The sequence below is a fragment of the Colobus angolensis genome, unplaced genomic scaffold (assembly GCF_000951035.1).
Source record: "Colobus angolensis palliatus isolate OR3802 unplaced genomic scaffold, Cang.pa_1.0 Scaffold34, whole genome shotgun sequence".
Lineage (NCBI taxonomy): Eukaryota > Metazoa > Chordata > Mammalia > Primates > Cercopithecidae > Colobus > Colobus angolensis.
This window is the reverse complement of record NW_012116710.1, coordinates 1378695-1406413: the sequence shown is the minus strand read 5'-3', so window position 1 is coordinate 1406413 and position 27719 is coordinate 1378695. Positions and strand designations below refer to the sequence as shown.

The 27719-nt window shown below is 49.3% G+C and overlaps 1 protein-coding gene across 4 annotated transcripts in view; it reads left to right on the top strand.

Annotated features, from left to right (window-relative positions):
- Positions 1–27719, top strand: part of ATP2B2 (ATPase, Ca++ transporting, plasma membrane 2) — a 216620-nt gene that overhangs the window by 154952 nt on the left and 33949 nt on the right. For 2 of the 4 annotated variants that reach the window (XM_011952294.1, XM_011952293.1), the window contains exons 9-14: positions 4533–4574; positions 5410–5568; positions 8159–8373; positions 11727–11969; positions 25507–25748; positions 26703–26937. In XM_011952294.1, coding sequence (XP_011807684.1) covers positions 4533–4574; positions 5410–5568; positions 8159–8373; positions 11727–11969; positions 25507–25748; positions 26703–26937 — 1136 coding nt within the window. The remainder of the gene's footprint in view (positions 1–4532; positions 4575–5409; positions 5569–8158; positions 8374–11726; positions 11970–25506; positions 25749–26702; positions 26938–27719) is intronic. The other 2 variants (XM_011952295.1, XM_011952296.1) reach the window with 1 other exon arrangement.

Below are 27719 nucleotides of genomic sequence, written 5' to 3'. Positions count from 1 at the left end.
ACCCATGTGGGCAAACCCATGGCTGAGAGAGAAGGAACCTGGAGGGGCACCCACTTCCCCCGGCAGTGAGCCTGCTGAGCTTTGTGAACATACAGACCCCATCCAGGCTGGCCAGTCCCAGATAAAAAGGGCAGTTTCACTTCCAAACTGCAGCGGAAAACCCCAAATATACTAAGAGAAACTGCAGGAAACGTTCATTTCTCTACCACCTATTGTATACCAGGCACTGTTGAAAGCATTGCATGTTCACCATCTCATTTAATCCTCATGACACCCCCATGATACAGGTTTTATCGTCCCCACTTTAAAGATGAGGAGACTGAGGCTCAAGGAGACCAAGACACTAGCCTAAGGTCGCAGAGCTAGAAAGTAGCAGAGCTGGGATTTGAACCCAGAACCCAGACCTGGCTGGCTCTAAAGTGTGTGCTTCTCCTCCTGATCCAGGATTTCCCAATGGAGTGTGTCTTGTAAGTTTCACAACGATGTTAAGAGGTCTTCACCCCAAGGAAAGGATTCTGCGGTCAAAGATATTTAAGAACCACTGGATTGAATTGGTCTCTTCCTGGTTACAGAATTAGTCCTGGTTACAGGACTGCTCAGAGCCTTGAATATGCTGGTGTGTAGGGGAAAGTTACAGAGTCACACAGAGTTTCCTAGGTTGATTTGACCCATAACATACTCTGGGAAATAATGCTCTAAGCCACTGCTATTCAAAATGTGATCACAGGACCCAAAGCCTGCGCATCACCTGGGAGGTCCTTAGAAATGCAGAATCTCAGGCCCCACCCCAGACCAACTGAAGGAGAATCTGCATTTCAACAGGCTTTCCAGACTCCAGGTGAGAGCACATTACAAGTGGAGAGGCACAAGGCGGAACCTTGCCGACTGAGAGGGAATTCAGCGTTCTTTCCCCTCCTTCCTCTGAGCCAAATCGCAATGACTTGGATATGGAAAAAAAATTAGGGTGATAATTTTTCCCTTTGCCCCTGCTCCCCCAACCCCCCAACTAAAAGATAGGTGTGGTCCATTCATCTTGGAAGCGTTATGATTGCCATTATTATTTAGTTATTTTTCTTTTATATTTACTAGTGTGTCACTATGTAATACATGACCTGTAATCATAGTTATAATCACATTTAATTATGCATCACGAGGCCGGGCGCAATGACTCGCGGCTGTAATCCCAGCACTTTGGGAGACCAAGGTGGGTGGATTGCTTGAGGTCAGGAGTTGGAGACCAGCCCGGGCAACATGGTGAAACTGTCTCTACTAAAAATACAAAAAAAAAAAAAAAAATTAGCTGGTCATGGTGGTGGGTGCCTGTAATCCCAGCTACCCAGGAGGATGAGACAGGAGAATTGCTTGAACTCAGGAAGCGGAGCTTGCAGTGAGCCGAGATCACGCCACTGCACTCCAGCCTGGGAGACCGAGTGAGACTCTGTCTCAGAAAAGAAAAAAAAATTATACATCATGGGCTGGGCACAGTGGCTCACGCCTGTAATCCCAACACTTTGGGAGGCCAAAGCAAGAGAATCGCTTGAGGTCAGAAGTTTGAGACCAGCCTAGACATCATAGTGAGACTACATCTCTACAAAAAAAAAAAAAAAAATTAATTAACTGGTCATAGTGGCGCACATCTATATTCCCAGCAACTCAGGAAACTGAAGTAGGAGGATTGCTTGAGCCCAGGAGTTCAAGGTTGCAGTGAACCAAGATCATGCCTCTGCACTCCAGCCTGGGCAACAATAATAATACATCATTACTAACTCCCAAAGTTTACACAGTGCTTTCCAGTGTCTTTCATAAACATCACCTTAGTTGACATCAGCCCATTTCACAGAGGAGAAAACGGAGGTACAGGGAAGCGAAGTGGTATTTACCAAGTCTCCCAGCTAGTGGTCTGTCTCCCCAGAACTTGCGTATCAGGTCAGCTAACCAGGAATCTTCCCAATCCATGCACTTCACACCCATGCCCCTTATGACGCACAGAGAGAATAGACACATTTGGAAAAGCTGCATCTGATTCCAGACACAGAGAAGGGCCTCTGAGACCCCACCTGAGGGCCCCATCTTGGACCCCATTCCTAGCTCTCCTGAAATACAGCCCATCTCCAGATCCCACATGGGGCCAAAGCTGGCTGTTCCACCATAGTTCAGGGCCAGGCAAACACCAATTTGGCCAGGAGAGCCCCAAATAAGTCCCTCGCTTCTGAGAAACCAGGCCATCTGTGCCTCAGCACTCCCAGAACATCCTTCCCTTCCTCCAGCATATGCACTGGTGATTATTTTTCTGACCACGTGTTCACTATAGAAATAAAAGAGGAAATTGCTAGCTGGGCTTAATGAGTGCACACAGTGGCTATTGCATCTGATCATATGCAATGCACATAAAGGCCCCTTTGAGCCTTCTAAAACCAACTATTGAAGTGGAGTCCCCTGGTGCCCCTGAGCCCAGTCAGTAAAATTATTTTAGAAAATAAAAATAATTGTTGTCATTCATTCCTGCTTACTCTAAAAAGCTTTTTTCTCTTGTGTTTTTTAATCCAGCAGCAAGAATTTTACAATAGAGACATAGAGGGTCTTTCACTTTAAAGCCCAGGGTGGGCAACTGATCCTTTGCCATGGGAGGCCATAGGGACAGCTCTGCACTTGCCCTTGGACAGACAGTGCTGGGCGAGGTTTGGGGAAGCCACTTCTCCCCTCTGAGTCACCCAGAAAGTGGGCACAGTGACAGTGATCAACTAATCTGCAGCCATGGGGTTATTCCGAGGATGCTCCTAAATGCAAGCTGTCTCTGAACTTCCCTTGGCCTCAGTTTCCCCATCTATAAAATGAGAGTGATGAAAATCCCTCCTGCCCCACCTTGCAGGGATACTGGGAAGACTGACAAGAGATGACACTTGCAAAAGCCCTTTGAAACTGCAAAAGGCTGAACCGTGCAAGTGGTTGTTATGAAGGTAACTGGGGCACTCTGGGAGGTGAATGTCTCATCCTGTTTTATGAAAGTGGAAGTTGATGAGGTTGGGAGATATAAAGCCAGCAGCTTGTTGGTGGTGAAATGAAGACTTCAGGAACCCTGTCCTAGCAGTGCTACCTCAACTTCCCTCCCTTGGGCTCAGTGGGGCTGAGGGGTGTCCATGGTCTCCCTGACGACAACTTCTGGAGAAGCAATGGCAGGATGGAAGTAGGCACGCACTTTGGGGCCAGCTCTCCATTTACCCACTGAGACCCAAGCAGCTCATCTCCCTCTCTGAGCCTCAGTTTCTCATCTGTAAATGGGTATAATACAAGCACACCCTTCATAGGTAAGGCTGTAGTGAGGATTAGATGGAATCTCGGAGCTTATGTGTATGCCCAGTACATGGCGGGTTGTCCTGGAATGTGAGCTGGGAGAATCACCGTTGCAGCCATCATCCATGGGTGGCCAAACTTCTCAGACCCATCACGAGGGGGCAAGGCCTGTAGGCAGAGCAGGCAGAGCTCCGGGTGAGTGTGCAGGCCCAGTGGATGGGATGAGAGGGTGCTGGTGAAGGCAGGTGTGCTAAGCAAGACACAGAGGCCTCCAGTGCCCACACTGCACACCCAGCCCACAAGCTCCTGGCCAAGGCTGGAGTGGGGTCCTCCCAGGCAGCTCTGATGAGTGAGGGGGCTCCAGATGCAGCACCAGCCCTGATATGGAAGGGGGTGCCCACTGATACTACTTAGCCTACTGCTTTAGCCTGAGCCATACCCCTACCAAGAGGTCAGCACCCCCACTGGGGACCAGGGCACTTCACCAAGAACCCGGCCATACTTGGGGTCCCTCGTATACCATCATGGGGACCCCTGCTCATTCTTTGCTCTGGTCGCTCTCAGGGGCATTGGGCAAGGGGTCATCCCTGGGTGGCTTCACACTCTTCAGAAGGAGAAGGAGAAAGATCATCCCTCTTGAAGCCCAAAACTAAGGAACACACTGACTTCAGTGCCTTGTCCAAACTCCTCTCCATTCTAGAAACACTGTCCTCTCCTCCCCCCGCCTCTCTCTCTCTCTCTCTCTCTCTGTCTCTCTCTCTCTCCACCCCCCCCCCATCTGCATGTTTTCTTTTATGGGAAAATGAAAAGGATGTAACTGAACAAGTTTCCCTTGGCCTTTGCTCAACCCAGAAAACACCAAATCAGTCACAAAAGGCTTGGTGTGGGGGCCTGAGTGCTTCTCTGCGCCTCCTCCAGCAGACTCTAGTCCCCTGCACCCTCTGATACTGCCCTTTGATCTGTAACACACTAAGGGCCAAAAGTATTCCAGCAGAAACCTCCCTCCTGAGTCCCCTAGAGGATCAGGAGTTGCCCAGCTGGCAAGCCCCACAGCTAAGGCTGTGGCCAGGCCTGCTCCTGTTTCAGGGCCCTCCCCAGCCCGCATCCCCACACAAAGGGATGCAGTCAGCACCGCCCTCCCTCCATCTGTGACATTAATGTCCGTGGCCTGTTGCGTCTTCGTGATGACCGACCATGTCTTGTCTGTTCTCTGTTGTCTGTTAAAATTCTTTGTCGTGTAGGTAAAATGCAGGATGGCAATGTGGACGCCAGCCAGAGCAAAGGTAACCCTTTTGTATTAACTGGCATTTGTGGTCCCTGAGGCCCCTCCCCACCGGCTCTCAGAGTCACACCAGAGACAGGGACTGGCGGGGGCCAGAGGCAGACACATCCACTCCTACAGGTGTCTGAGGACGTTGGGGGTGTAGCTGTGATTCTCATGGTGCTAGGCCAAATAAAGAGGTGTCCACCGGTGAGGAGGGGGACACCCAAGGGCCAGCATCTCCCTAGCCTTTGAACTCTGCTGACCATTCAGCAGAAGATTTTGAAATCTTTAAAGGTTGAGGGGTAGGGACTTTGGCTCAGTCTCTGTCCAAAAGGGTCACGGGCCCTCCAGTCCATCCTGCATGAAGAGGCCACGCCAACTGGGATAGTGACTTGGCTCCCATGGCCGCCCTGTTTTACATGTTAAGTCTCCTTTTTTGTCCCTCCTGTCTAGTGGCTACTTAATATCCCACAACAGGTCCCAAGGACCAGCTGGGTAGAGCCCAAGCCTGTCTATCTTGTCAGAATGTGGGAAAGGACAAGGGACCACCTGGGGTAGGACCCACGGGCTTGTTCAGGCCAAGAGGGGGATCCAGGGTAACAGCATCAGTCCCTGCTGTCTCCCAGATTCCAGGTCTGAGGCAGTCAGTGCCACTGGGATCCATAGCTCCAGCTGGAAGAGGTGGGCGCCCCATCACAGGACTTCTGCACCAGTCATGCGGGGCTCACTTCGGGCAGTCAGCACCTCCCCTGGGCAGGCAGGGGTGGGCACCAGTGTCTCCACCCTGTGGGCTGACCTGCATGTGTGTGTCTATGTGTCTGTGTGTGTGCACGTGCGTGATCTGCCCTCTGCAGCCAAACAGCAGGACGGGGCAGCCGCCATGGAGATGCAGCCCCTCAAGAGTGCCGAGGGCGGCGACGCTGACGACAGGAAGAAGGCCAGCATGCACAAGAAGGAGAAGTCCGTGCTGCAGGGCAAGCTCACCAAGCTGGCTGTGCAGATCGGGAAGGCAGGTGAGTGCAGCAGGTGGGAGGCAGGGGACAGGGTTCACAAGGGGACCCCAGGCAGAGCCCTGCCCCAAGCTCGCTCTCAGTTACCTCATCTGCAAAGTGGGGGGCTTGAATGAGTGCCTGAAGCCCACCCTTCTCTACCACAGCACCCAGTTTGAGTCCTGTGTACAGTAGGCACTCCATTAGCAGTCAGTGATACAGAAGAGTGAAGCTCAAAGCCCAAGCTCTGGTAGCAGATGGCCTGCATTCTTGTCCAGCAACGGCTGTGAAAACTTAGGAAAGTAACTTCTCTTAGCTCTGGGCCTCTGTATTCTCATCTGTAAAATGAGGGTAATAGCTGTCCCCACTTCACAGATTGCTGTGGAAGTTAAAGGAGACTCTGCATACAAGACGTTAGCACTTGGCAGGTGCAGCAGCTGGAGAGGGGCAGGGCCTGAAGTTCCAGGCAACATGGACTTTGTCCTGAGGACAGTGGGAGCCATGGAAAAGACTTGAGCAGAGGAAGACAGGAATGGGTTTGGGCTTATCATGACCACCCTGGCCACAGTGCAGAGGAAAAACTGAAGAGGTTGAGGGACAGTGCCAGGAGCCCAGGGAGAAGCCCATGGTCTGAGCCCCAGCACAACAAACTGGGCATTCCAACTAAAGTGGTAACTACAGGTGATGGCTGGTGAGAGCCCCACTGGCCCAGCTGCAAAGTGAGCCCCCGACCCTCTGGCATGGCCTAGGCTTCCCCTCCCGGGTAAGGAGGTAGCAAACACCAAGGCCTTCCCACCTGGCTGCTCGATCCTTTGTGGCTGTCTCCCCAGCTCTAATTATAGATACCACCGCGTGGGGAAGAGAAGCAGATTACAGGCTTGGCTGTCTATATTTAAACTTGGGGGCCTGGTGACAGCTCCTGGCTGCTGGGAGCTTGGCTTCCCGCCCCTTTGACTGTCAGACAGGGATGGAGCCGGCTCTGAGGCTCTGCAGCTGGAGGTGGGGGTGGAGAGCTATGGGCTCAGGGATTTCCTCTATCCTCTATCCCACCATCGCCACCGCCACAGGCAGAAGACTCCATGGAAACGTGGCACTGACAGGGCCAGGAACTAAGCGATGAGAACACCCCGTGGCCTTCAAAGTCCTCACTCCTCTCCCTCCTGCACCTCAGCCCTGCCAAGAATGGAGTTCACAGTCAAGCACTCCTGGGTTCACAGCCCATCTCTGCCTCTCTCTTGGGCTGAATTCCCTGAGATGAGTAAGCAGGAGATCTATTGACAGGGTGCTCTCAGGTGAGACCTGCAAGGGGCACAGGTCCAGGCCAGGGAAGAAGCCAGGGGCAGCTGAGATTTCCAGAGAACTCCCAGCCTCTCCCGATCCCTTGGGAGCTCTGGAGCAACCCAAATCCATCCCTGCCCTCCTCTGCTCAAACCTCCTCCGTGACTCACTGTCCTCAGGATGAAGTCCATGCTGCCCAGAACTCTAGGGTCTGTCCTACCTCAAAGCAGATGGCTGGGCTTTGGGACTAACACGTCAGCCACTGGATGTTGGCCATCAGGTTGAGATGGGAGTGCATTCCCAGGCCCTTCCCGACAAGGGGACCCAGTCACCTTAGCAGGCTCCTCCTCTGTCAGAGGCTGTGGGTGTGAGCAGTCTCCACAGCACCTACAGTAGCACCTGTAGTAGATAGGGGATGGGCATGCTAAACTAGCAAGAGGAACCCCCAGAGGATCAGGATGGGTCCCCAGCTGCGTTCCTACAGTTACAGCATTTTTCTCACCTGTGGCTGCAAGCAAGTCACTTCCCCTCTCTGAGCCTCGGTTTCTTCATCTGAAAAATAGCTACCTGCTGTTTCCTCTACCTGGAATGTTCTTCCCTAGGTCACCATGCAACTGGTGTCTGCTCAAATATCACCTCCTCCCTGGCCACCCTAGCTAAAGTAACCACTCCCTACCTCCCCCCAACCATGTCACTTTCTACCACATCATCCTGGCCTTTTTCTTCACAGTATGTAGCCGTATCTGAAATTGTCTTGTTCATGTATTCGTTTTTGTGTTTCTTGTCTTCCTCCTCCTCTAGCATGTCTGCTCTCAAGGGCAGGAACTCTTATCTTCTTTACTGCTATGTCCTTAGTTCCCAAACTAGGAACTAAGGTGTGCCTGGCGTGTCATAGGTGCTCAAAAGGTATTTGTCGAATAAATGAATAAATAAATAATACCAACTTTACATCATTATTGTGTGAAAGCTCTATGCAAACCATTCCTCATTTATTCACACAGTCACTTGGCACACATCTCTTGAGCACCTACTATGTGTCGGAGCACCTACTATGCGTTGAGTACTATGCTGGGCACTTTGCATGCATCACCACATTTGAGCCTTACAAAATCCTAGGGAGGAAATATTCATCCCCATTATACAGAGCAGGAGACTGAGGCTCGGTGAGGATCAAGGTCTCAAGAACTTGCCACAGGTCACAAAGCAAGGAGTGGCGGAGCTGGGAGATGAGCTGGGGTCAGCCTGACCCAGAGCTCTTTCAACTAAAGGTTTGGTCCACACCACCCACAGTCTCCACTTCCTGGAACCCCTCGAGCATGTGTCCCTCACATTGCAGGCTTGGTGATGTCAGCAATCACAGTGATCATCTTGGTTCTCTACTTCACCGTGGACACCTTCGTGGTCAACAAGAAGCCGTGGCTGCCTGAGTGCACGCCTGTCTACGTGCAGTACTTTGTCAAGTTCTTCATCATTGGCGTGACAGTGCTGGTGGTCGCCGTGCCCGAGGGTCTCCCTCTGGCCGTCACCATCTCATTGGCCTACTCAGTGAAGGTGAGAGGGGAGGAGAGCAGGACCAGCCAACTGATGCAGCTGCAGCCGAGGGCCTGGGGGATCACTGGGACGGGTGCTGGGGTTGGGAGATGAACGAAGAAGCCCATAGACCCCCTGGGAGCTCAAAAGAATGTATGCAGGACCCCAAAACTCTGACGCTTTCATAGAGTCCAGGGGCCTGTGGCAAACCAGAGAGCCATACCCTGGCTGAAGAGGCAGTCGTTATTCAGCCCAGCCACATGCCGTCTTGCAGGGATGCAGACCCAGCATTGCCACATTGTCACCTTTTTGCAAGAGAAGCCGGAAATCTGGACTTAATGTATTAACTCTCGCGATTTTTAGACATTGATAGTCAACTCAAAAATTTTTTTTAAATAACAAAGACATCACCATGCAAGCCAGAATTCATCCTTAGCCTACCAAATTTACACAGAAGTCTGGCGGTCTGAGACGTAGGCCCCTCGGGTAACTGTAGCGCTTGTAAAACTCATCTCAGAGGTGGCTCCCTAAAGTGAGAGGGGTAAGCCAAAAACAAAAAGGAAGTCTGATTTCATGGAAGCCTCCTCCCCTCTGGAAAGAGGCTAAAAATATAAGAAATTTTAAAGCAGTTAAATGAAGAGCTGGAGTCATGAATGTTTTCCAAGGACTGGGGCCTTTCTAAGCACTACCTGATGGCAGAGCTGCACCTCCACTGCACCCAGGCCATGGCTGTCTGCAGAGCCCAGTCACTGCCAGTCTGATGCTACTGGGTCACCCCCAGGTTCTCACACCCGGGTCTCATTTTTTCCCTTTGCCCCATGTGTTTTCCACCTGGAAGGGCCGGGCGTAGGGCTCCTGTTTCCAGCGCCCCATGCCTGAATGTCCCTGCGAGGGTGGAGGCGTGGCCATGTTTATAAACAAGGCATTCACTCTGAGAAATTGGCAGAGCCTCCGGAGGGCATGGTGAGCATCAGTTTCCAAGCTGGAATTTGGGCTGGGCTCTCCGATGTAATTTCATACAGAAAAGAGATCTCCAGACAGGTGCCAGAAAGTGGCAGTTCTTTGTAACAGATACGGCCCTTATCATCTTCCTGTTTTAGGGTTCTTGAAGAAACTCCATCCCCACAAACCAAAGCCCAAACAGGTCACAACAAGAGGCTGCTTTGGGACCCGGGGCCAGCAGAGGGTGACTGTCATGAGTAGGGGGCCTCCACAGCCACTTCACTGAGCCTGGGGATGTCCTTGAAAGTTGCACAGAGCTCATTTGGGAGAATCATATACAGATGCTTTTAGGCCTCTGTGCCTTCTGCAGTTCGTGTCTCTGGCACCCACTACCTTCGCTCATCTTAGGTAGTGTTACTTTTACAGACACTTGATAAACTTAGGAGAGCACCCCAACACAGGAGAGGCAGACTGTGCCCTCTGTGAGCCTGGACCTGGGAGCCACCATCAGGAGCACAAAGATGAATGACTGACCACTTAGATCAGCACTGCCCAAAAAGAGACAGAATGGGAGCCACATGTGCAATTGTAAGTTTCCTAGTAGCGGCCAGGCATGGTGACTCATGCCTGTAATCCCCAGCACTTTCAGAGGCCAAGGCAGGAGGATCGCTTGAGCCCAGAAGTTCAAGATCAGCCTAGGCAAATAGTGAGACCCCATCTCTACAAAATAAAATAATTTTTTTAAAAAAGAAGAAAAATTCCTAGTAGCTACATTATTTTAAAAAAGTAAAAAGAAACCAGTTAAGTTAATTTTAATAATGTAATGTACTTAACCCAGTATGTTAAAATTATTATCAATCCAACATGTGATCAATATAATAATTATAAATGAACTACTACTTTTACATTTTTTTCATAATATCCTCTAAATCTGATGTGTATTTTGCACTCACAGCACATTTCACTTCAGAATAGCCATATTTCAAGTGCTCAGTACCCTATACATGTATAGTCACAATGCATGTGACTACCATATTGGACAGTACGGACTTAAAGATTCTTGAGCCCAACAGATGAACCCTCTTCAGAGAGTGCAGGTGGGCTGAGGCCCGATAGAAAGGTCCAGGCTGTGAGGTTAAAAGGAGGTGGGTTCAAATCCTAGCCTTAAACCCCTCCAGGTGTGTAATCCTGGTCAGTCACTTTGCCTAGATTTCTTCAGTTGCCAAAATGGATTACCAGAATCTTCTCATATGCCACAGAATTCTTAAAACATCGGAGAAGACTTTGCAAACTGTAACATGTGTTGCAAATTCAAGTTGCTGTTGATCATTCAACATGCATTTATTATTACTATTGTCACAAGTTACAGTAGGAGAAACTGCAAAAGAATATAATCCTACTAATACTCATTTTTAGTAACATAAAGCTCTATTACAATTATTCTAACTGCACTTCTTTTTTACCCTGGTTATAAAGAGTTATAATGAGAAACAAAATAAAGGAAATCAAATTCCTAGGCACAGCCTAGAACTCTACCTGATTCAGCTGCTATGTCAGAAGGGCCTGCATGAAGAACAGTATTTCCTTGAGAATTACTCCATTTGCATTATTTGTTTGAGAACCTAGAAGAAGGTATAAGTGGGGAGTTGGGCCAGAGAGAATAAAAGACAGATAGAAGAAAATATTACGTATAGGAATACTAGGAATACTCCATTTTTGTTATAAATTTCAAAAAAAAAAAAAGATGTTGATTACAAGATGTACCTAGTTCTGCACAGTAGCTAATAGTCAATATGTTTTCTTTCTCCCTTTTGTGTACATATTTTTTAAAGAAATGTGTGGTTTTTATTATGCAAGTGATAATACATGTTAGTCATAGAAAAGATAATAAAAATCTATAATTCTGTCATTTAGCAATAATGACATTAACACTTTGATATTTTTCCAGATATTTTCCTATATCCTAATTTATTTACTTTTGGTAAAATTAAAATGACAATGAAAGCCAGGCACCAGTGAAAGATGATACGTTTGAGAAAATTCATCACCAAATAAGGAATAGTTACTTATGTTAGTTAGTCTGTAAGAGAAAAATATTTAAAGTACCCAGAGAGGAACCAATCTTATTTATCTTTCCCCCTTTTTCCCATGAAGAATGTAGATTACTTCTATAATCCAAATTAATAAATTCAATTAATTGAGTCTTTTAAATGGTTCAGATACTAAAAGAGAAAGAAAAGGGCCATGCACAGACAGAAGAAGCCCAGGTGTAGGAGACAGCAGCAACCAAGATCCTTTACAAGTGCAGGAAGCGAAGGGGCAGGCTGTGGTGGCTCTGCCTTATTTACTACAGTTTACCCAGTGCCTCCAGGCACCCCATACTCCCCAGCCCCTCTCCTCACTGTTGCCCTCTCACTTGCCCCTTCTCCCAGAAAATGATGAAAGACAACAACCTGGTACGCCACCTGGATGCCTGTGAGACCATGGGCAATGCCACAGCCATCTGCTCAGACAAGACGGGCACGCTGACCACCAATCGCATGACAGTAGTACAGGCATATGTCGGTGACGTCCACTATAAAGAGATCCCTGACCCCAGCTCCATCAACACCAAGACCATGGAGCTGCTGGTCAATGCCATCGCCATCAACAGCGCCTACACCACCAAGATTCTGGTAAGTGGGTACCAGGCACATCCACCACCAGAGGGAGCAACATTTATGGGATGGTAGAGAGGTACTGGGCAGGTTGAACAATATGATTCATAGTCTCAAATCCTGCTAATATATTTTGGTATGGTCAGATAGTAAGCAACATGTTTCTGTTTGACTTAATATACTATTAATATTGCTATAATGTTTGTGTGACAAACCTTTATTGTTAATTATGTTTTTTAAAATCCTGTCATTGAACCCCCACTCCCCCTGCCCACACACACACACAAACTTTTTATTAGTGTGCTTTTGCTGCATAACAAACTACTCCAAAACTTAATGGCTTGAAACAAGCCTGTGTATTTCACTAAAAGTCATGTGAGTCAGCAGTTCAGGCTGGGCTCAGCTGGATGGTTCTTCTGGTCTCAGCTGGGCTTCCTCCTGCATCTGTAGGGGGTCACGTGGACAGCTCTGCTGATCTTGGCAGAACTGTAGGCTGATCTAGCATGGCCTCAGCTGGGCTGGCTCATCCCTGCCCTGTGTGGTCTCACCTCTTCTAGCAGGCTAGCCTGGGCTTGTTCACATGGCAACAACAGGCCTCAAACAGAGAGCAGAAGTGTGCAAGTTCTCTTGAGGCCTGAACCACCACCTTGTCACTTTTTGCCACATTCTCTTGGCCAGTGTAAGTCAGGAGGCCAGCCCAGATTCACACAGTGGGAAAACAGACTTCACCTCTTGATGAGAAGTGCTGTAAGGACATGGATTCAGAAAGGAGAATAATCGTGGCCATTTTCACAATCTACCACTGATGATGTTGTTAGTAATAGTAGTAATATTATCCATTTTGATAAGAAAAACTCTCAACTTACTGTCAGCTAAGCTACCTAGATTCACCATGCTATAAACCCTATCTGGTTTAGAAGCACAGGTTGCCCCTTTGTAATTAACCAGCACTGGATGAAGAGAAACCCAAAGTTCATCCATCCAGATGTCCATCAGCTCCCAGATGTAGAGCATTTCTGCCTCGTGAGCATCTGGGTGATCCGCTAAGCTTTTTTGTTTACCCTTCCAATGTGCTGAGCCCTGACCTCCTCCTCCTTCTGCCCCTGAGCCAGCTGCAACCCTCTCGATTAGGTGGGTTTGTAGGAGCTGCTAACAGCTTTGTCAAAATGAGGAAGAGAGCATGGGTCAGCAGCAAAGAGCCAAGGGCTGGTAGGGGAAGGAGGAGGAGGCAGCTCCTACACCCTCTGCAGCAGCTGAGCAGCCACCTGCATCACCCTGGAGCAGCAGGCTAAGGGAGGCAGAACTGACAAAGGGGAAAGTAGGTTAGAGGACCCGTGAAGACGGTAATAGAGAACCCTGGGGGTGATGCCAAACATGATGACGCTTTTGTCTTCTTCCCCCACCCCACCCAATTTGGGAATCAAGGGAGATCAGCGATGCTTTATTCTGCTCCCCAGGCTTTCCTAAAATAACTGGGATGCTGATCATGATCTCCTCCTGCAGACGTGGCAGAGAGGGGAACAAGGCAATTCATAGAGTGGGCTTTAGCCATGTGGGCACAGCCCTGTGGGGTGGGCTTGGATTGAGATGTGTGTAGTGCAATTATAGTCAAAAAGAGTTCTTGGGATCTGCCAAGAAGGCTGAGGAAACCTCTCCACAGTGATGAGTCTCAATTAAGCAGTGCTTTTTAGCACTGGAGGCAAAGCTGAAATGTCATTTCCAGATGTTGGTGGATTGACTCTGTTCAAGTGGCATAAAGGACAGGGGTCAGTCAGTCCATCTGAGGAAGTGCAGCTGCTGAGGTTGGAGAGAGGTCAGAGATCTGGGAACTGGGGTCCTTGGTTTGTAACCCAGGCCAGGTCCCTTAACTCCCAGAGTCCCCTCTGTACCTGGAACCCTGGCATCAAAGGATACCTGCACCTGTCTTTCTGGGTCTTTCTTGTAAGTTCCCTGGCCACATTATTCTCTTTGCTGGGAGCTGACAGCCATCAATGTGGGAAGGACAGCAGAGCCTCTGTGTGACTGGGTAGTGGTTAAAACTTGGACTCTGGAGCCAGACTGCCTTCGTTCAAATCCCTCACCAGCTGTATGAATATAAACAAATTATTTAACCTCTCAGTGCCTCAGTTTCCTAGGGGAGGGGGAGAATCTTGGATTGTTGTGAGGATAAAGTGAGTTAGTTAATGGAAAGTGCTTAGCACACAGCACTCAGTATGACTAGTATTGTTGTTATTCAGCAATAAAATCATCCACTGAAAGGAAATTCCATTTGTAGCAATGCAGAGGTTAACAAATAAAGAGAGCAGATATCAGGACTAGAGAGGGAAAGGCTATGGCCCAAAACCGTGTAGCCAATTAGTGGCAAAGCTAACCCATGGATACCCTAAAGCTAGCTGTTGAGTCAGATGTCCAGACTAGGTTCCTGGTCACAGAAACCAACCCTGCAGCACCTCTAGCTTACGGTCTGCTTGGGAAGAAAGGTCTGGGGTCCAGAGGGTGAGATTCACACCAGGGCCTGCAAGCCATATGGGGCAAAAGGCCTCTCAGGGCCTCCCCTTTCTAGGCTCAGATGAAGACTGAGAAGAGGCTCGAGCTGCTCGGCTCAGGGCAGACACCTGGCCACCCTCCAAACCAGAACAGGAAATCTAGATTGCAGGGCATTCTGAAGCCATACAAGAGGAGACAGGGCAGGAATGACATGCAATGTCCACCAGCTTCACTACCCATCAGCTTGAATTGGGAAATGAGCCTGGACTGGGAAAATAAGACCCTGGGCAGGGCTGGGCTCCCATACACTGTATTTCTCCCTCCACAAGGAGGCCAGTTCCTCTGTGTCTTCTTGCTGTCTGATGCCAGGCTGTGGGCTTTTTAAGAGCAGGAGACAGCTGAGTCTTCTCTCATCCCCCTCAGATAGACTTTTGGGAAGTGCTGGTTGGATGGGTGATGTAAGTGAATGGACTGGTGAATAAATGTGTAGATGAGTAATCAATGAGATGAGGGGTAGGTAGGGAGAAGGGGGAATGGATGGATGAGTGGTGGGTAGGTAGATGGATGGGTGGATGGATGAATGAGTAGATGGATGGATGGATTGATGGATGAATGCATGAATGGGTGGGTGGATGAATAGATGGGTGAATGGGTGGGTGGATGGATGGATGGGTGGATGTGATGGTTGGTAAATGGATGGATGGATGTGTTGGTTGGTGGATGGATGAGTGGATGTATTGGCTGGTGGGTGGGTGGATGGATGGATGGATGGATGGGATGGGTAGATGTGTTGATTGCTTGATGGAATGGAATGGTGGATGAGTAGATGGATGGATGAATGAATGGATGGATGGATGGATGAATATGTGAGTGGGCGGATGGGTGACTATGAATTTATAGGAGTCTTAAGGCAGGACTGATGTCTCTACCTTCTACTTTTTTGTTCTTGTGTGGCAGCAAGAGGCAGGAGATGGCCTTGGATCCAGTCCCATGGCCAATACCAGTGCTCTGTCACTACCTCCAGCTTGTTGAGCTGGTCTCTTCCACAACTACCCGCAGCCATCCAGGCATCATTGATCCATAGACCTCCCAATTAGCTGATGCATTTTACTGAAAAAAACAAAAAGAGTATTTGCAAAGATAGATTGCAAGGTCTACAAGATTCACAAACCATAGAGACCACCTAGTTCAGCCCCCTCAGTTTACTCTGAGAAATGGGAAGGGATTTGACCCAAGTCACCCCATGGGTTAGCGAAGTTCCAGGTGTTCCAATACCTAGCTCAGGAAGCAATGGTTAAGAGGTTTGGCTCTAAAGTCCAACAGACCAAGGTTCATATCCCAGCCCCAACACTCATCACCTGTGTGACCCTGAGCCAGTTACTTAACCTCTCTGAGCCTCTGTTTTTCAGTCTATAAAGTGAGCATATCATTGTTGCTAACATTTACTTAGCTAGGCTCAATGCTGAGTGCTTTCCCTACCTTGCTTTGTATGACAACCCACAGAGTAGGTGACACCACACCCAATGCATAGATAAGGACCCTGCAGTTGGAGCAGTTAAAGCACATGCCGAGAGTGCCCAAGCAGATCTGAGGCCAAGCCAGGGTTGGAACCTAGATCTGTAACAATCCCAAGCCCAGGCAGGTCCCTGCCACTCAGGGCAGAGCTACACCTCTGCCCTGAGGCTGTTTGTCCCAGGGCTGTTGTGAAGCTTAGACGAGCTGAGGAGGTGTGTACAGCGCCCGGCACAGTGCTTGACACAGAGCAGGCAGGCGCTCATCAATGGCAGCCATTACTCTGTTTCCCTCTGCTGCTCGTTCTGAGCCTTCCCCTCTGTAGTTTGCTATGCCAGCCACTGTCTTTCCTGACCCTCCATATCCCCTTCAGATCAGCTGGCCAAACAGGACCATTCCCATCTCGCAGCTAGGAAAACCGCACTGCAGAAACAGAAGGGAACCTGCCAGGGTTGCTCCTCACCACCAAGTGGCAGAGCTGGGCCCAGAGAATTCTGGAAGAATTCACCAAGCAGGCAGGAGGCAAGAGTATTCTAGGCAGGGGGCACGACCCTGCAGAGGCCGAGAGATCTTAAGATGTGTGGCTTACTTAGGAAACATGGTGATTTGTGGCCTGGGCATTTCTGCAGGGCCAGAATGATGAGAGGTGAGGCTGCAAGAACTGGGGGGAGCCAGTGGTAGCAAATAAGCCCCTAATGGGCTTTCCCCTCCCAGCGTTCAGAAGAACCACCCCAGGCACAGGTGGAGGGTGGTGCGAGGGCTGAGGCTGCAGGCTGGGAGGCCTCTCAGGGGCCCAGCCCCATCCTGTACCCCATCCTTTCTGAGAATGGCAGAGCCTTTTTTCTTTCCATTCTTATTTCTTTTTTTTTTTTTTGAGATGGAGTTTCACTCTGTCACCCAGGCTGGAGTGCAATGGCGCAATCTCGGCTCACTGCAAGCTCCGCCTCCCGGGTTCACCCCATTCTCCTGCCTCAGCCTCCCGAGTAGCTGGGACTACAGGCATGCGCCACCGCGCCCGGCTAATTTTTTTGTTTTTTTTTTAGTAGAGATGGGGTTTCACCATGTTAGCCAGGATGATCTCGAGCTCCTGACCTCATGATCTGCCCGCCTCGGCCTCCCAAAGTGCTGGGATTACAGGCTTGAGCCACCACGCCCGGCCTCCATTCTTATTTCTAATCATCAGGAACTAAACTTGCCCTCGGAGGGAAGCTGCATAAATCATCATTTAGTCAGAAATTGCTTCCCTGCCTCAGAAACCCTGGCACACCCTCAGATTCCCTTTGTGGTCTCGGGTGCTTTGTACGTCAAGACTTCCACTAAGCAGCTCTAGCCACCCTGCAGCTCCTCCAAGCCACAGCTGAGCTTTCAGTTAGAAATAGCTCTTTCCTCCGACTCCGGAGGCACCACGCTTCCTTGGGAAAACATTCCCGTGTTCTGCCCGTGTCTATTCCGTGTACTGAAACCACCCGAGCGGACTTAAATTTTCTACTTCACTAGACCTCTTTTAGAAGAGATTGACACTACAGTTGACATTTGAACTACTAAACTGATGGGCACTTGTGGAGCTGAACTGTTGGAAGTTTACGGCATATTTCTGAAACATAAGCTATTGAGAGAAAAACAAATCTCCCTGGAGCCCCTGAAGTGGTTCTGAAGGAAGGATTTCCCCTGCAGGGTGGTTTTCCTGAATAGATAAGCCAAGCTTCGCCTGGTGAAGCCCCAGGTCCCCAGGACACCCCATTCTACACAGAGGTAGCCACAAGGCCAGTAACCCTAGAAGGGAGGAGGGTTGTCTGTGTTGTATTTCCCATAAATCTTAAAACCTAGCAGATAGTAGGGAGGGCTGAGGAGAAAGGGGAAGAGGGGAAGCAGAGACAGCCCTTGAATTCAGATCTCCTGGGACCAAACCCAGGGCTCAATCTAATATTCGAGTGAGCCTCAAAGTCCCCCTGAGCCAAGCCACGCCCCGAGACTGGGCTCAGGCCAAGCCAATAGGGTCAGAAGGCGTGGAAGATGCTGGAAGGGACTTAGCAGGGCACTGAGGTGGGGAGATGGGTCATGGGGTATACGAAACAGCAGGGACCTGGGTGTTGAATTCAACATGGGTTTTGCTTTTGGTTGTTTTTGTGAACACCGTCTCTGGAAGAAGAGTTTAAAGGAAATCACTCCAGATGGGGAATTCCAGTTTTTAACAGAGCTGTTAGTCCCTTCACCCTGATATGCACACAGTGACACACACACCACACACACCACACATACACCACCCATCATACACATACAGCACACAACACATACCACTCACCACACACATCACGCAAACACACAACACACATACACCACCTACCACACACAACACACATAACTCACACATCACAACACACAAACACACAACACACATATACCCCTACTACACACATACAACACACAACACCTACCACACACATACAACACACACCACGTACACAAAACACACTGCTGATCACACACACATCACACATACACCACCCGTCATGCACGTACAACACACAACACACCACTCACCACACACATCATGCAGACACACAACACACATACCACCTACCACACACACAACACACACATCACACACACATACAACACACAGATATCACCTGCCACCTACCACACACATACAACACACACACCACACACACACACCACCTACCACACATATACAACACACACCATGTACAAAAAACACACACCACTCATCACACACACCACACACAACACTCACCACACATTTAACACATACAGCACACCACATGCATACACCACCTACCATGCACATACAACATACACCACACACACCACTCGCTACACGCACCACATACACCACACATATAACACCACACACACACAACACCACACACACACCACACATACAACACACACAGCACACACACACCACTCATGAAACACATCACTCATCACACACACAACACACATACACCACCTACCATGCACATACAACATACACCACACACACCACTCGCTACACGCACCACATACACCACACATATAACACCACACACACACAACACCACACACACACCACACATACAACACACACAGCACACACACACCACTCATGAAACACATCACTCATCACACACACAACACACATACACCACCTACCATGCACACAACACACACTACATACACAAAATACATACACCCCTCATCACACACAACACACATATACCACATTACCATACACAAAAACCACACACAACATACACACACCACTCACCACACACAGTACATATCACACACACATCACACATACCACTCACCACACATACAACACACACCACACACACCACTCATCACACACACACAACACTCACCACATGCGTACAATATACACCATACACACCACTCATCACACACACTACACAACACATATACATCACATATCACACACATGAAACACACAACACACGTACACCACCTACTGTGCACATACAACACACACACAGCAGCACATATAACACACACTGTGCACAGTACATACCATACACATACAGTGCACAACATACATTCCACACGTACAACACACACCATGCACCACACACACACACCAAACACATCATACACACACACACACACCACACACATACCAAGTACACTACATATATACGCACACCACAGACACACACCCCATGCATCACACACACACACACCACACACATACCAAGTACACTACACATATACACACACCACAGACACACACCCCATGCATCACACACACACACACACACACACACACACGCTGCACTGGTGAGCTGGGGAAGGCTCCTGGGAGTCTACTCTCCTAGAGTGCAGCGCCTCTGCATTCCAGGGGGCTTCTGTAGTCCCAGACACCCGCACCCACCTCCTGCCCTCCCCACCTCTGGGGAAGACCCCAGGGCTCACTGACTTTGCACAGCCACCTCACTCTCCTCAAAAGCCAGGCCTTTAGAGGATGATTCTGGGAACCAAGTTCTGCCAAAATTTCATGCCACCTGGCATCCTGTTGGCAGCACCCCACACACGAACACAAAATTATTAATTGATTCACTGGACAAATGTTCACTGGCAGCCCATGGCACTGGTGGAGCGGAGATGTGGGCACAAATGAGGCAAACTGCCCTGCCCTGGTGACTCTGAGCCAGTGGTCTCTGCCAAGGAGAGATGCAGGCTTCTGCGAGAGGTGCTCTGTGAGCTCAGGGCCCAGACCCCCTGCTTCCGCTCCTAGCCAACTAGACCCTTCCTTGCCGTGCAGCCTCACCTCTCCTGGCCTCAGTTGTGCATGACTGTAAAATGGGAGGAAGAACAGCCCCTGCCCCGTAGGCAGCTGTGAGCCTATGATTAGGTGATGCATGTGAAGAGCTCAGTAGAGTGGTGAGTGCGGAGCAGGCATTTGGAGAAACGGGTATGGCTGCAGCTGTTGAGGTCGGGCCTCCAGGCATCGGGGAGACGTCATTGCTGATGTCTGTCCTTAAAGGATGCTCGCTAGGTCACCAGAGACAGCCAATTAGCATAAAATTGTTTTCTAATGGCCTCTTAGAAAAATTATCACATTGCAGTTATTGCAGTTTGCCGTGCTATGGAGTTCATTTAGGAGCTCTTTTTTTTAATTATTTTTATTTTTCGAGATGGAGTCCTGCTCTGACGCCCAGGCTGGAGTACAGTGGCACAATTTCGGCTCACTGCAACCTCCACCTCCCGGGTTTGTGTGATTCTCCTGCCTCAGCTTCTCGAGTACCTGGGATTACAGGTGCCTGCCACTACTCCTGGCTAATTTTTGTATTTTTAGCAGAGACGGGGTTTTGACATGTTGGCCAGACTGGTCTCAAATTCCCAATCTCACGTGATCTGCCCGCCTCAGCTTCCCAAAGTGCTGGGATTACAGGTGTAAGCCACCACACCCGGCCTGTTGGGGAGCCTTTTAAGTTTTTTTTTTATCTTAAAAATGTGCGTAGGCCGGGCGCGGTGGCTCAAGCCTGTAATCCCAGTACTTTGGGAGGCCGAGACGGGTGGATCACGAGGTCAGGAGATTGAGACCATCCTGGCTAACACGGTGAAACCCCGTCTCTACTACAAATACAAAAAAAAATTAGCGGGGCGTAGTGGCGGGGGCCTGTAGTCCCAGCTACACGGGAGGCTGAGGCAGGAGAATGGCGTGAACCCGGGGGGCGGAGCTTGCAGTGAGCCAAGATCGCGCCACTGCACTCCAGCCTGGGCGACGGAGCAAGGCTCCGTCTCAAAAAAAAAAAAAATTACGTAAAATATATACACCATAAAATTTACAAACTTGGCCATTTTTAAGTGTATAGCAGTATTAAGTACATTCACATTGTTGTACAGCTCATCTCTAGAACTCTTTTCAGGTTGCAAAACTAAAACTCTGTACCCATTAAATGGTAACTTTCCATTCTCCTCTCCTCCCACATCTAGCACCCACCATTCTACTTTCTGTCTATAAATCTGACTGCTCCAGTAGCTCATATAAGTCGAGTCATACAGTTTTTGTCCCTTTGTGACTGGTTTATTTCACTTAGCATAATGTCCTCAAGATTCCTTCATGTGGTAGTAGCATGTATCAGAATGTCCTTCCTTTTTAAGGTTGAATAATCGTCCATTGTATGGATAAATCACATTTTGTTTATCCATTCATCTGTTGATGGACAGGTTGGTTGTGTCCAACTCTTAGACTTTGTGATTAATGCTGCTTTGAACATGAGTATACAAATATTTCTTTGAGTACCTGTTTAAAATTATTTGGGGCATATTCCCCAGAATCAGACTTTCTGGATCATATAGTAATTTCATGTTTAATTTTCTGAGGAACTACCATACTGTTTTCCATAGTGGCTGTGCCATTTTAGATTCCCACCAGTAGTGTACAAGGGTTCCTGTTTCTCCACATCCTCACCAATATTATTTTTTGTTTGTTTCTTTTTTTTCAATTGTAGCCATCCTAATGGGTGATACATGCTATGGTTTTTCTTAATCCCATTTTTGCAAATGTTATCCATAACTTGCAGCTCTTCAAGTCATCATTCATTGATCTTAGCTCCATTCACTTCCCAGCATCCCAAAACAAGAGCATGAAATGTCCTCTCAAAGATATGACCATGGCTGCACTATGACCATGGCTGCACCCAGCATTCCCCACGGGCCCAATACCATGCAGAGAAATGTGCTGGACCAAGCTGGAACTGGAACCAGGGGTTTTGGAGCAGCCTCAGGCCTGACCCTCTGCAGGTCCCTGACGAGGAGCAAGTCCCTTTTCTCCCCAGAGCCTGTTCTCTGTCCCTCAAAACAGGAACAATACCAATGCCTTGACTCCCTTACAGAGTTGGAGCCCTGGAGATAAAAAGGCTCATGGAAATTCTACAGCAGGAGCAAAACTTTTGGGTTTGTCAGGATCTTAAAAAGCCAAAAGAGAAGAGGGGAGGGTCCCTGATTCTTACTAATGCATGTAGGCAATTTCAGAGCTCAAGTTCATGGAAACAAATTGAATTACGGAGGAGGCAGCTCTGCCATTTGCAACCATGGATTGTCTGAAATCCTTTTAGAGGAAAATTAAAATATTTCACAGAGGGTAATAAAATGCTGGGTGTTTTGCAGGCATGACTGCTCAGCTCTCTTGGGCAAATAAGTAATTAGGCATTTTTATTTAAGTCCTCTGTGTCGTCATTTTCTTTCATTAGTAGAGGGAGAAAAAATTGTTATGGAAAATACATAAAACTCTGGAAATCAACAGAAAGTTAATTATAAAATGCAAATATATATATGTGTGTGTGTGTGAGAGAGAGAGAGAGATGTAGATATATAGCACACAATAACAGCATACTGCAGAGAGAGGGAAGATCTTAGAACTTATTTTCCGAAACTTCAGACATGGGAAGTTGTGTCAAATATTCCTCTGCTTCTTACTAAAACCTATCAAAGAGCTTGGGGGTGGGGCATTTTCCAAGGCACAGGATGCCTCAGGTCAGTCTGGCTATGGGAGCCGGGGAGGTGCTCTGAGCCTTGCTCCCTGTCCACCGCTGCCGTACCATCCACCGAGGGACCTGCAGTTCTTCCTCACTCTACCCTCCCTCACCACATCTACTTTAAGGAGAGGGTTGATATTTCTCTGAGCTAGAAAGCATGTGCTCCAGCCTCTCCATCTTACAGATGGGGAAACTGAGGACCTCATTTAGGTTCAAAGGCTCTTTTTTATTTCCTCTGCATCCCCAGGTCTCAGGACCACTGCATGTCGATGCCTGTATTCCCCCCATGTGAATCGGGTGTGCTCTTTGGGCCCGAGCCCTAGCTGCAGAAGAGGGGAGAATAGCCCAGGGATATGTCCAGTTGCTGACAGAAGGTCCATCCTGTCTCTGCAGAGCCAGTCATGCTGATATCTTCCTGAGTCCACCTTCTTCCTCTCTGGGCTGCTTTTTTGGGTAATATGAGGGAGACTGAGGACAAGGATGCAGAGGGCTCCTTGTGAGAGGTTCATCTGGTACTTCATGGGGACTCAGGCATGTTCATAGCTATTTCATCTTCAGAATTTCTCTAGAGTTTGGGTTTATCTCTGGTGTCTTTCACCACCCCTGAAGCCACCTCCACCTGAGTCGCCCGTATGAATGCTATTAAGTGGCATGAGTGGGTGTGTGCATTGGGGTCGGGGGGTACACATGGGAGCCACCTGCAAATCTGCACTTTCGCAGCCTCCTGTGAATCCCACATCAGTGCCCATATGGAGGCATCTCATCCTTACCATTAACCTGTCTCCCCCACCACTCTGGTCTGCATTAAACCATCTAGCGAACAGTTAATAAGCACCTGCTGTGTGATGAGTTTTGCACTGACCCTGAGAACCCAGAGAGAAATAGAGTGCAGCTTGTTTACACAGGGGAAGAAAGACCCACATGGCAGTTTTCAAAAACAAGGAGATATTTGAGCTGGTCCTTAAAGGACAAGAGGAAGTGTGCCTAGCAGGGAAGGGAGAGGGACCCACCCAGGAGGAGCAGCAGAGGTGAAGGTACAGAGGCATGAAACAGCCTGTGTTCAGGCAGCCGTGCGAGGAAGTGACAGGTGCTGGGGAGATGCAGCTGGTGTTCTGGGAGTCTCCAGGACAGGAGCTAATGGTGTTCACATGGCCCTGAGGCGGGCACAGGGCCAGGATGAAGCAGGTGCCAAAGACTGTGTGTCTAATGTGTGAAGGGGAGAGGGAAGTGAGGGAGGGACTCAAGGAAGGGGTAAGTCTTTGCAGCGTATTCATGTCATGGCATCTATAGAGCAGTTAAAAAGGAGCACCCTAGAACCATAAACATGAATGAATCTCAAAAACAGAATGTTACAGCCAGGCGCAGTTACAGCCGGGCATGGTGGCTTACACCTGTAATCCCAGCACTTTGGGAGGCCGAGGCAGGCGGATTACTTGAGGTCAGGAGTCTCATTAAGTTAAACTGCATGAATTTGCCCATATTTGACCATTTTTGACATTCAAAAATAGCAGTTTCCATTGGTTCAACCTGATTGAAATCACAAGGGACAGTCTGTCCATCCCATGAAATACCACTCAGCAATCAAAAGGAACAGATTATCAGCACATGCAGCAGCTTGCCTATATCTCAGGGGGATTCTGCTGAGCAAAGAAGCCAAGCTCCGAAAGTTACAGACTGTATGGTTCCGTTTACATAGCAGGCTGGAAATGATGAAAGCATGGAAACGGGGAACAGGTTAGTGGTTGCCATGGCCAGGGAGTGGGGGAAGAGAGAGGTGATAGCTTTAAAAAACGGGTAGTACAAGGACCCTTGTGGTGAACTGTCCTGAATCTTGACAGTGGTGGTGGCCACATTAACCCACACGTGGTACCATTGCATAGAAAATGCACATGCACACACACACACAAGCACATGTAAAGCTGGTGAAATCTCAACAAGGTCGGCTTCCATCTCCATCTCAGTTGTGGTACTTGTGTTAATACTACAGTGATAACATTGGGGGAAACTGGATGAAGGGTATATGGCATCTCTCTGTATTGTTTCTTATTGCATGTGAATTACAATTATCTCAGAATTAACAGTTAAATACACACAGGGTAATGATTAATGCCAAATGTAAGACAGAAGTTGTTTCTGGGACATGGAGTGAATTATGCATATGGAAAGAGGTTTGCAGAGGGGAATCAGCTTTGTCTATAATGTTTTACTTCTTAAAAAAGAAAAATCTGAGGAAAGTGTGGCATAATGTTAAGATGCTACAAAGCTGGATGGTAGGCACATAACTTTATTACATCATTCTCTTTTTCATGTTTGAAATAATTCATAATTTTTTTAAAAGCTGATCTTGCTTCACTCCTTTCACCCGGAGCCAGGACTGGACCTGGGATGCAGAACCCTGAGGGTGCAGGGGATGGGCCAAGGGTTCCCTGAGGGCTCAGCCCCCAGCCCAGAGACCACTCTGGTGGCAGTCCCAGAGCCTCAGTGGCAGCCGGGGCAGGGCTCCCCTGACACAGGCCCCACCAGGTGCCAGCCGCTCCTGCCTCTCTCCCCAGCCCCCAGAGAAGGAGGGCGCCCTGCCTCGGCAGGTGGGCAACAAGACGGAGTGCGGCCTGCTGGGCTTCGTGCTGGACCTGAAGCAGGACTACGAGCCCGTGCGCAGCCAGATGCCAGAGGAGAAGCTGTACAAAGTGTACACCTTCAACTCCGTGCGCAAGTCCATGAGCACTGTCATCAAGCTGCCCGACGAGAGCTTCCGCATGTACAGCAAGGGGGCTTCTGAGATCGTGCTCAAGAAGTAAGCACTGGGCAGGGCGCCGGGGCTGAGGGCTGTGCCCTGGTGCAGGGAGCTGGGGATGTCAGGGTCATATAGCACTGGCTGCCATCCAGACCAGGCTCAGCAGCCTGCCCGGCTAGAGTGGCCATCTAGCACCCAGAGCCACAGAGGGCCCTGCCCAAGGCCATCCAGGAAGATTCATCTTCACTTTCATGCCCCTTGGCCACTGTGTCTTCTACTATATCCTCTTAAACATTTCTATAGCCAGAGTCCTCCCCCTTCTCCTCCCTAAGCCACTGGTTCATCAGAAAGTTCTACCCGTTATCACACTTAGATCTCTCTTATTTGACTTCCTTTAGCATAGAGTCGGTTGATGGTAGCTATTTTCATTATTAGCCACACTCCTCTGACTCCAGAGGAGTGCTGGAAATAAGCCTGGTGAACTAAGCAAATCCCTTCCCCTCTCTGCCCTCAATTTCCCCACTTGTACATTGAAAGGATTGTTCTAGCCCCCAGTGGTTCTCAACCCTGGCTACACATTGGAATCACTCTGAGAAGTGTTTAAAAAAAATGATTCCTGGATTCACCCCAGACAAATTGAACTGGAACCTCTGGGGCAAGGCTCACACATGGATATTTATTAAAGGCTCCCCCAGGCAATTCTAATGTGCAGGCAGGGTCAAGAACTACTAGCCTGGGTTTTATGTGCTTTGTAAACCACTTCAGCTGTGGGAGTGTTATTTCAGATGAATCTTGTGAGTATATAATACATCAAAGTGGGGCTCCGCTTGCTGAGTGGCCTGGGCAAAAATTGCAGGAAGGACACCTGATTTCACCCTGCCTGGGGCATGGACTAGATGGGCACTGGATGACCAGCTGCAGCCAGCTGGGCATCACGAGGGTGGGGAGGTGGTCTCTGAGCCGTTCAGAAGGAGCATTCCTTGGGCTCCCCATCTCCCTTCCATCCTCCCCCAGGTGCTGCAAAATCCTCAATGGGGCGGGAGAGCCCCGTGTCTTCCGGCCCCGCGACCGGGACGAGATGGTAAAGAAAGTGATTGAGCCCATGGCTTGCGATGGGCTCCGCACTATCTGCGTGGCCTACCGCGACTTCCCCAGCAGCCCCGAGCCGGACTGGGACAACGAGAATGACATCCTCAACGAACTCACCTGCATCTGCGTGGTGGGCATCGAGGACCCCGTGCGGCCGGAGGTAGGCCCCAGGGCCAGCAAGGTCAGGCAAAGGGGATGGGGCTGGGAGGCCTGCCACCTGGGTGACCTGAAATAAGTCACTTCACCTCTTTGAGTCTCAGTTTCCACACAATGCCCAGGGGGATCTCCTTCCCTGATCCTCATAAGAGGATCGCCCATGAGAAACAGCGTAGACCACACATGGCATGGGTCAGCCTAGAAGGACACAGAACCCACAGGTTGTCAGCAGGCATTGCTCTGCCGTGGGGGCAGTCCTCGAGCTGTCCACCCAGCCACCATGAGCTCTTCCCTCTGGTCCCCCAAGGGACAAGTGTAGGGGCTGCCCTGCCTTAGAAACCTCTTGCCCTGCAGGAGCCAGGATCTCCCGTAACAAATCCACAAACGTGGATTCCAGGGTCCCTACAAAGGACACGCCCAATAGCAAGGGTCATTGCACTCAGGAGAACCCGAAGTGTGGTGTCCCTGTCAGTATTTATAGTTTCTCCCAGTGCAGATGCAGTTTACCAGCCAGTTTACCCTAGCAAGCTGGCCTGGGAACACAGCGGAGAGTCTACCTTTATCAGGCTTCCAGGGGAACAGAGCTAGAACGTTAACTGCAGGTCACATTCTCAAGCAGAAGGGAAGGGGGCTGACAGCGCCCACTTCACAAGGATCGAGGGAGGTGATGCCTATCTGTACTCAGCACACAGTAGGTCTTCAGTCTCCTTCAGCTGAATCTGCACCTGGAGGGGGAAGGCCAAGAACTCAGTGCTAGAGCTGCCAGGGTCAGGGGAGGATGAGATG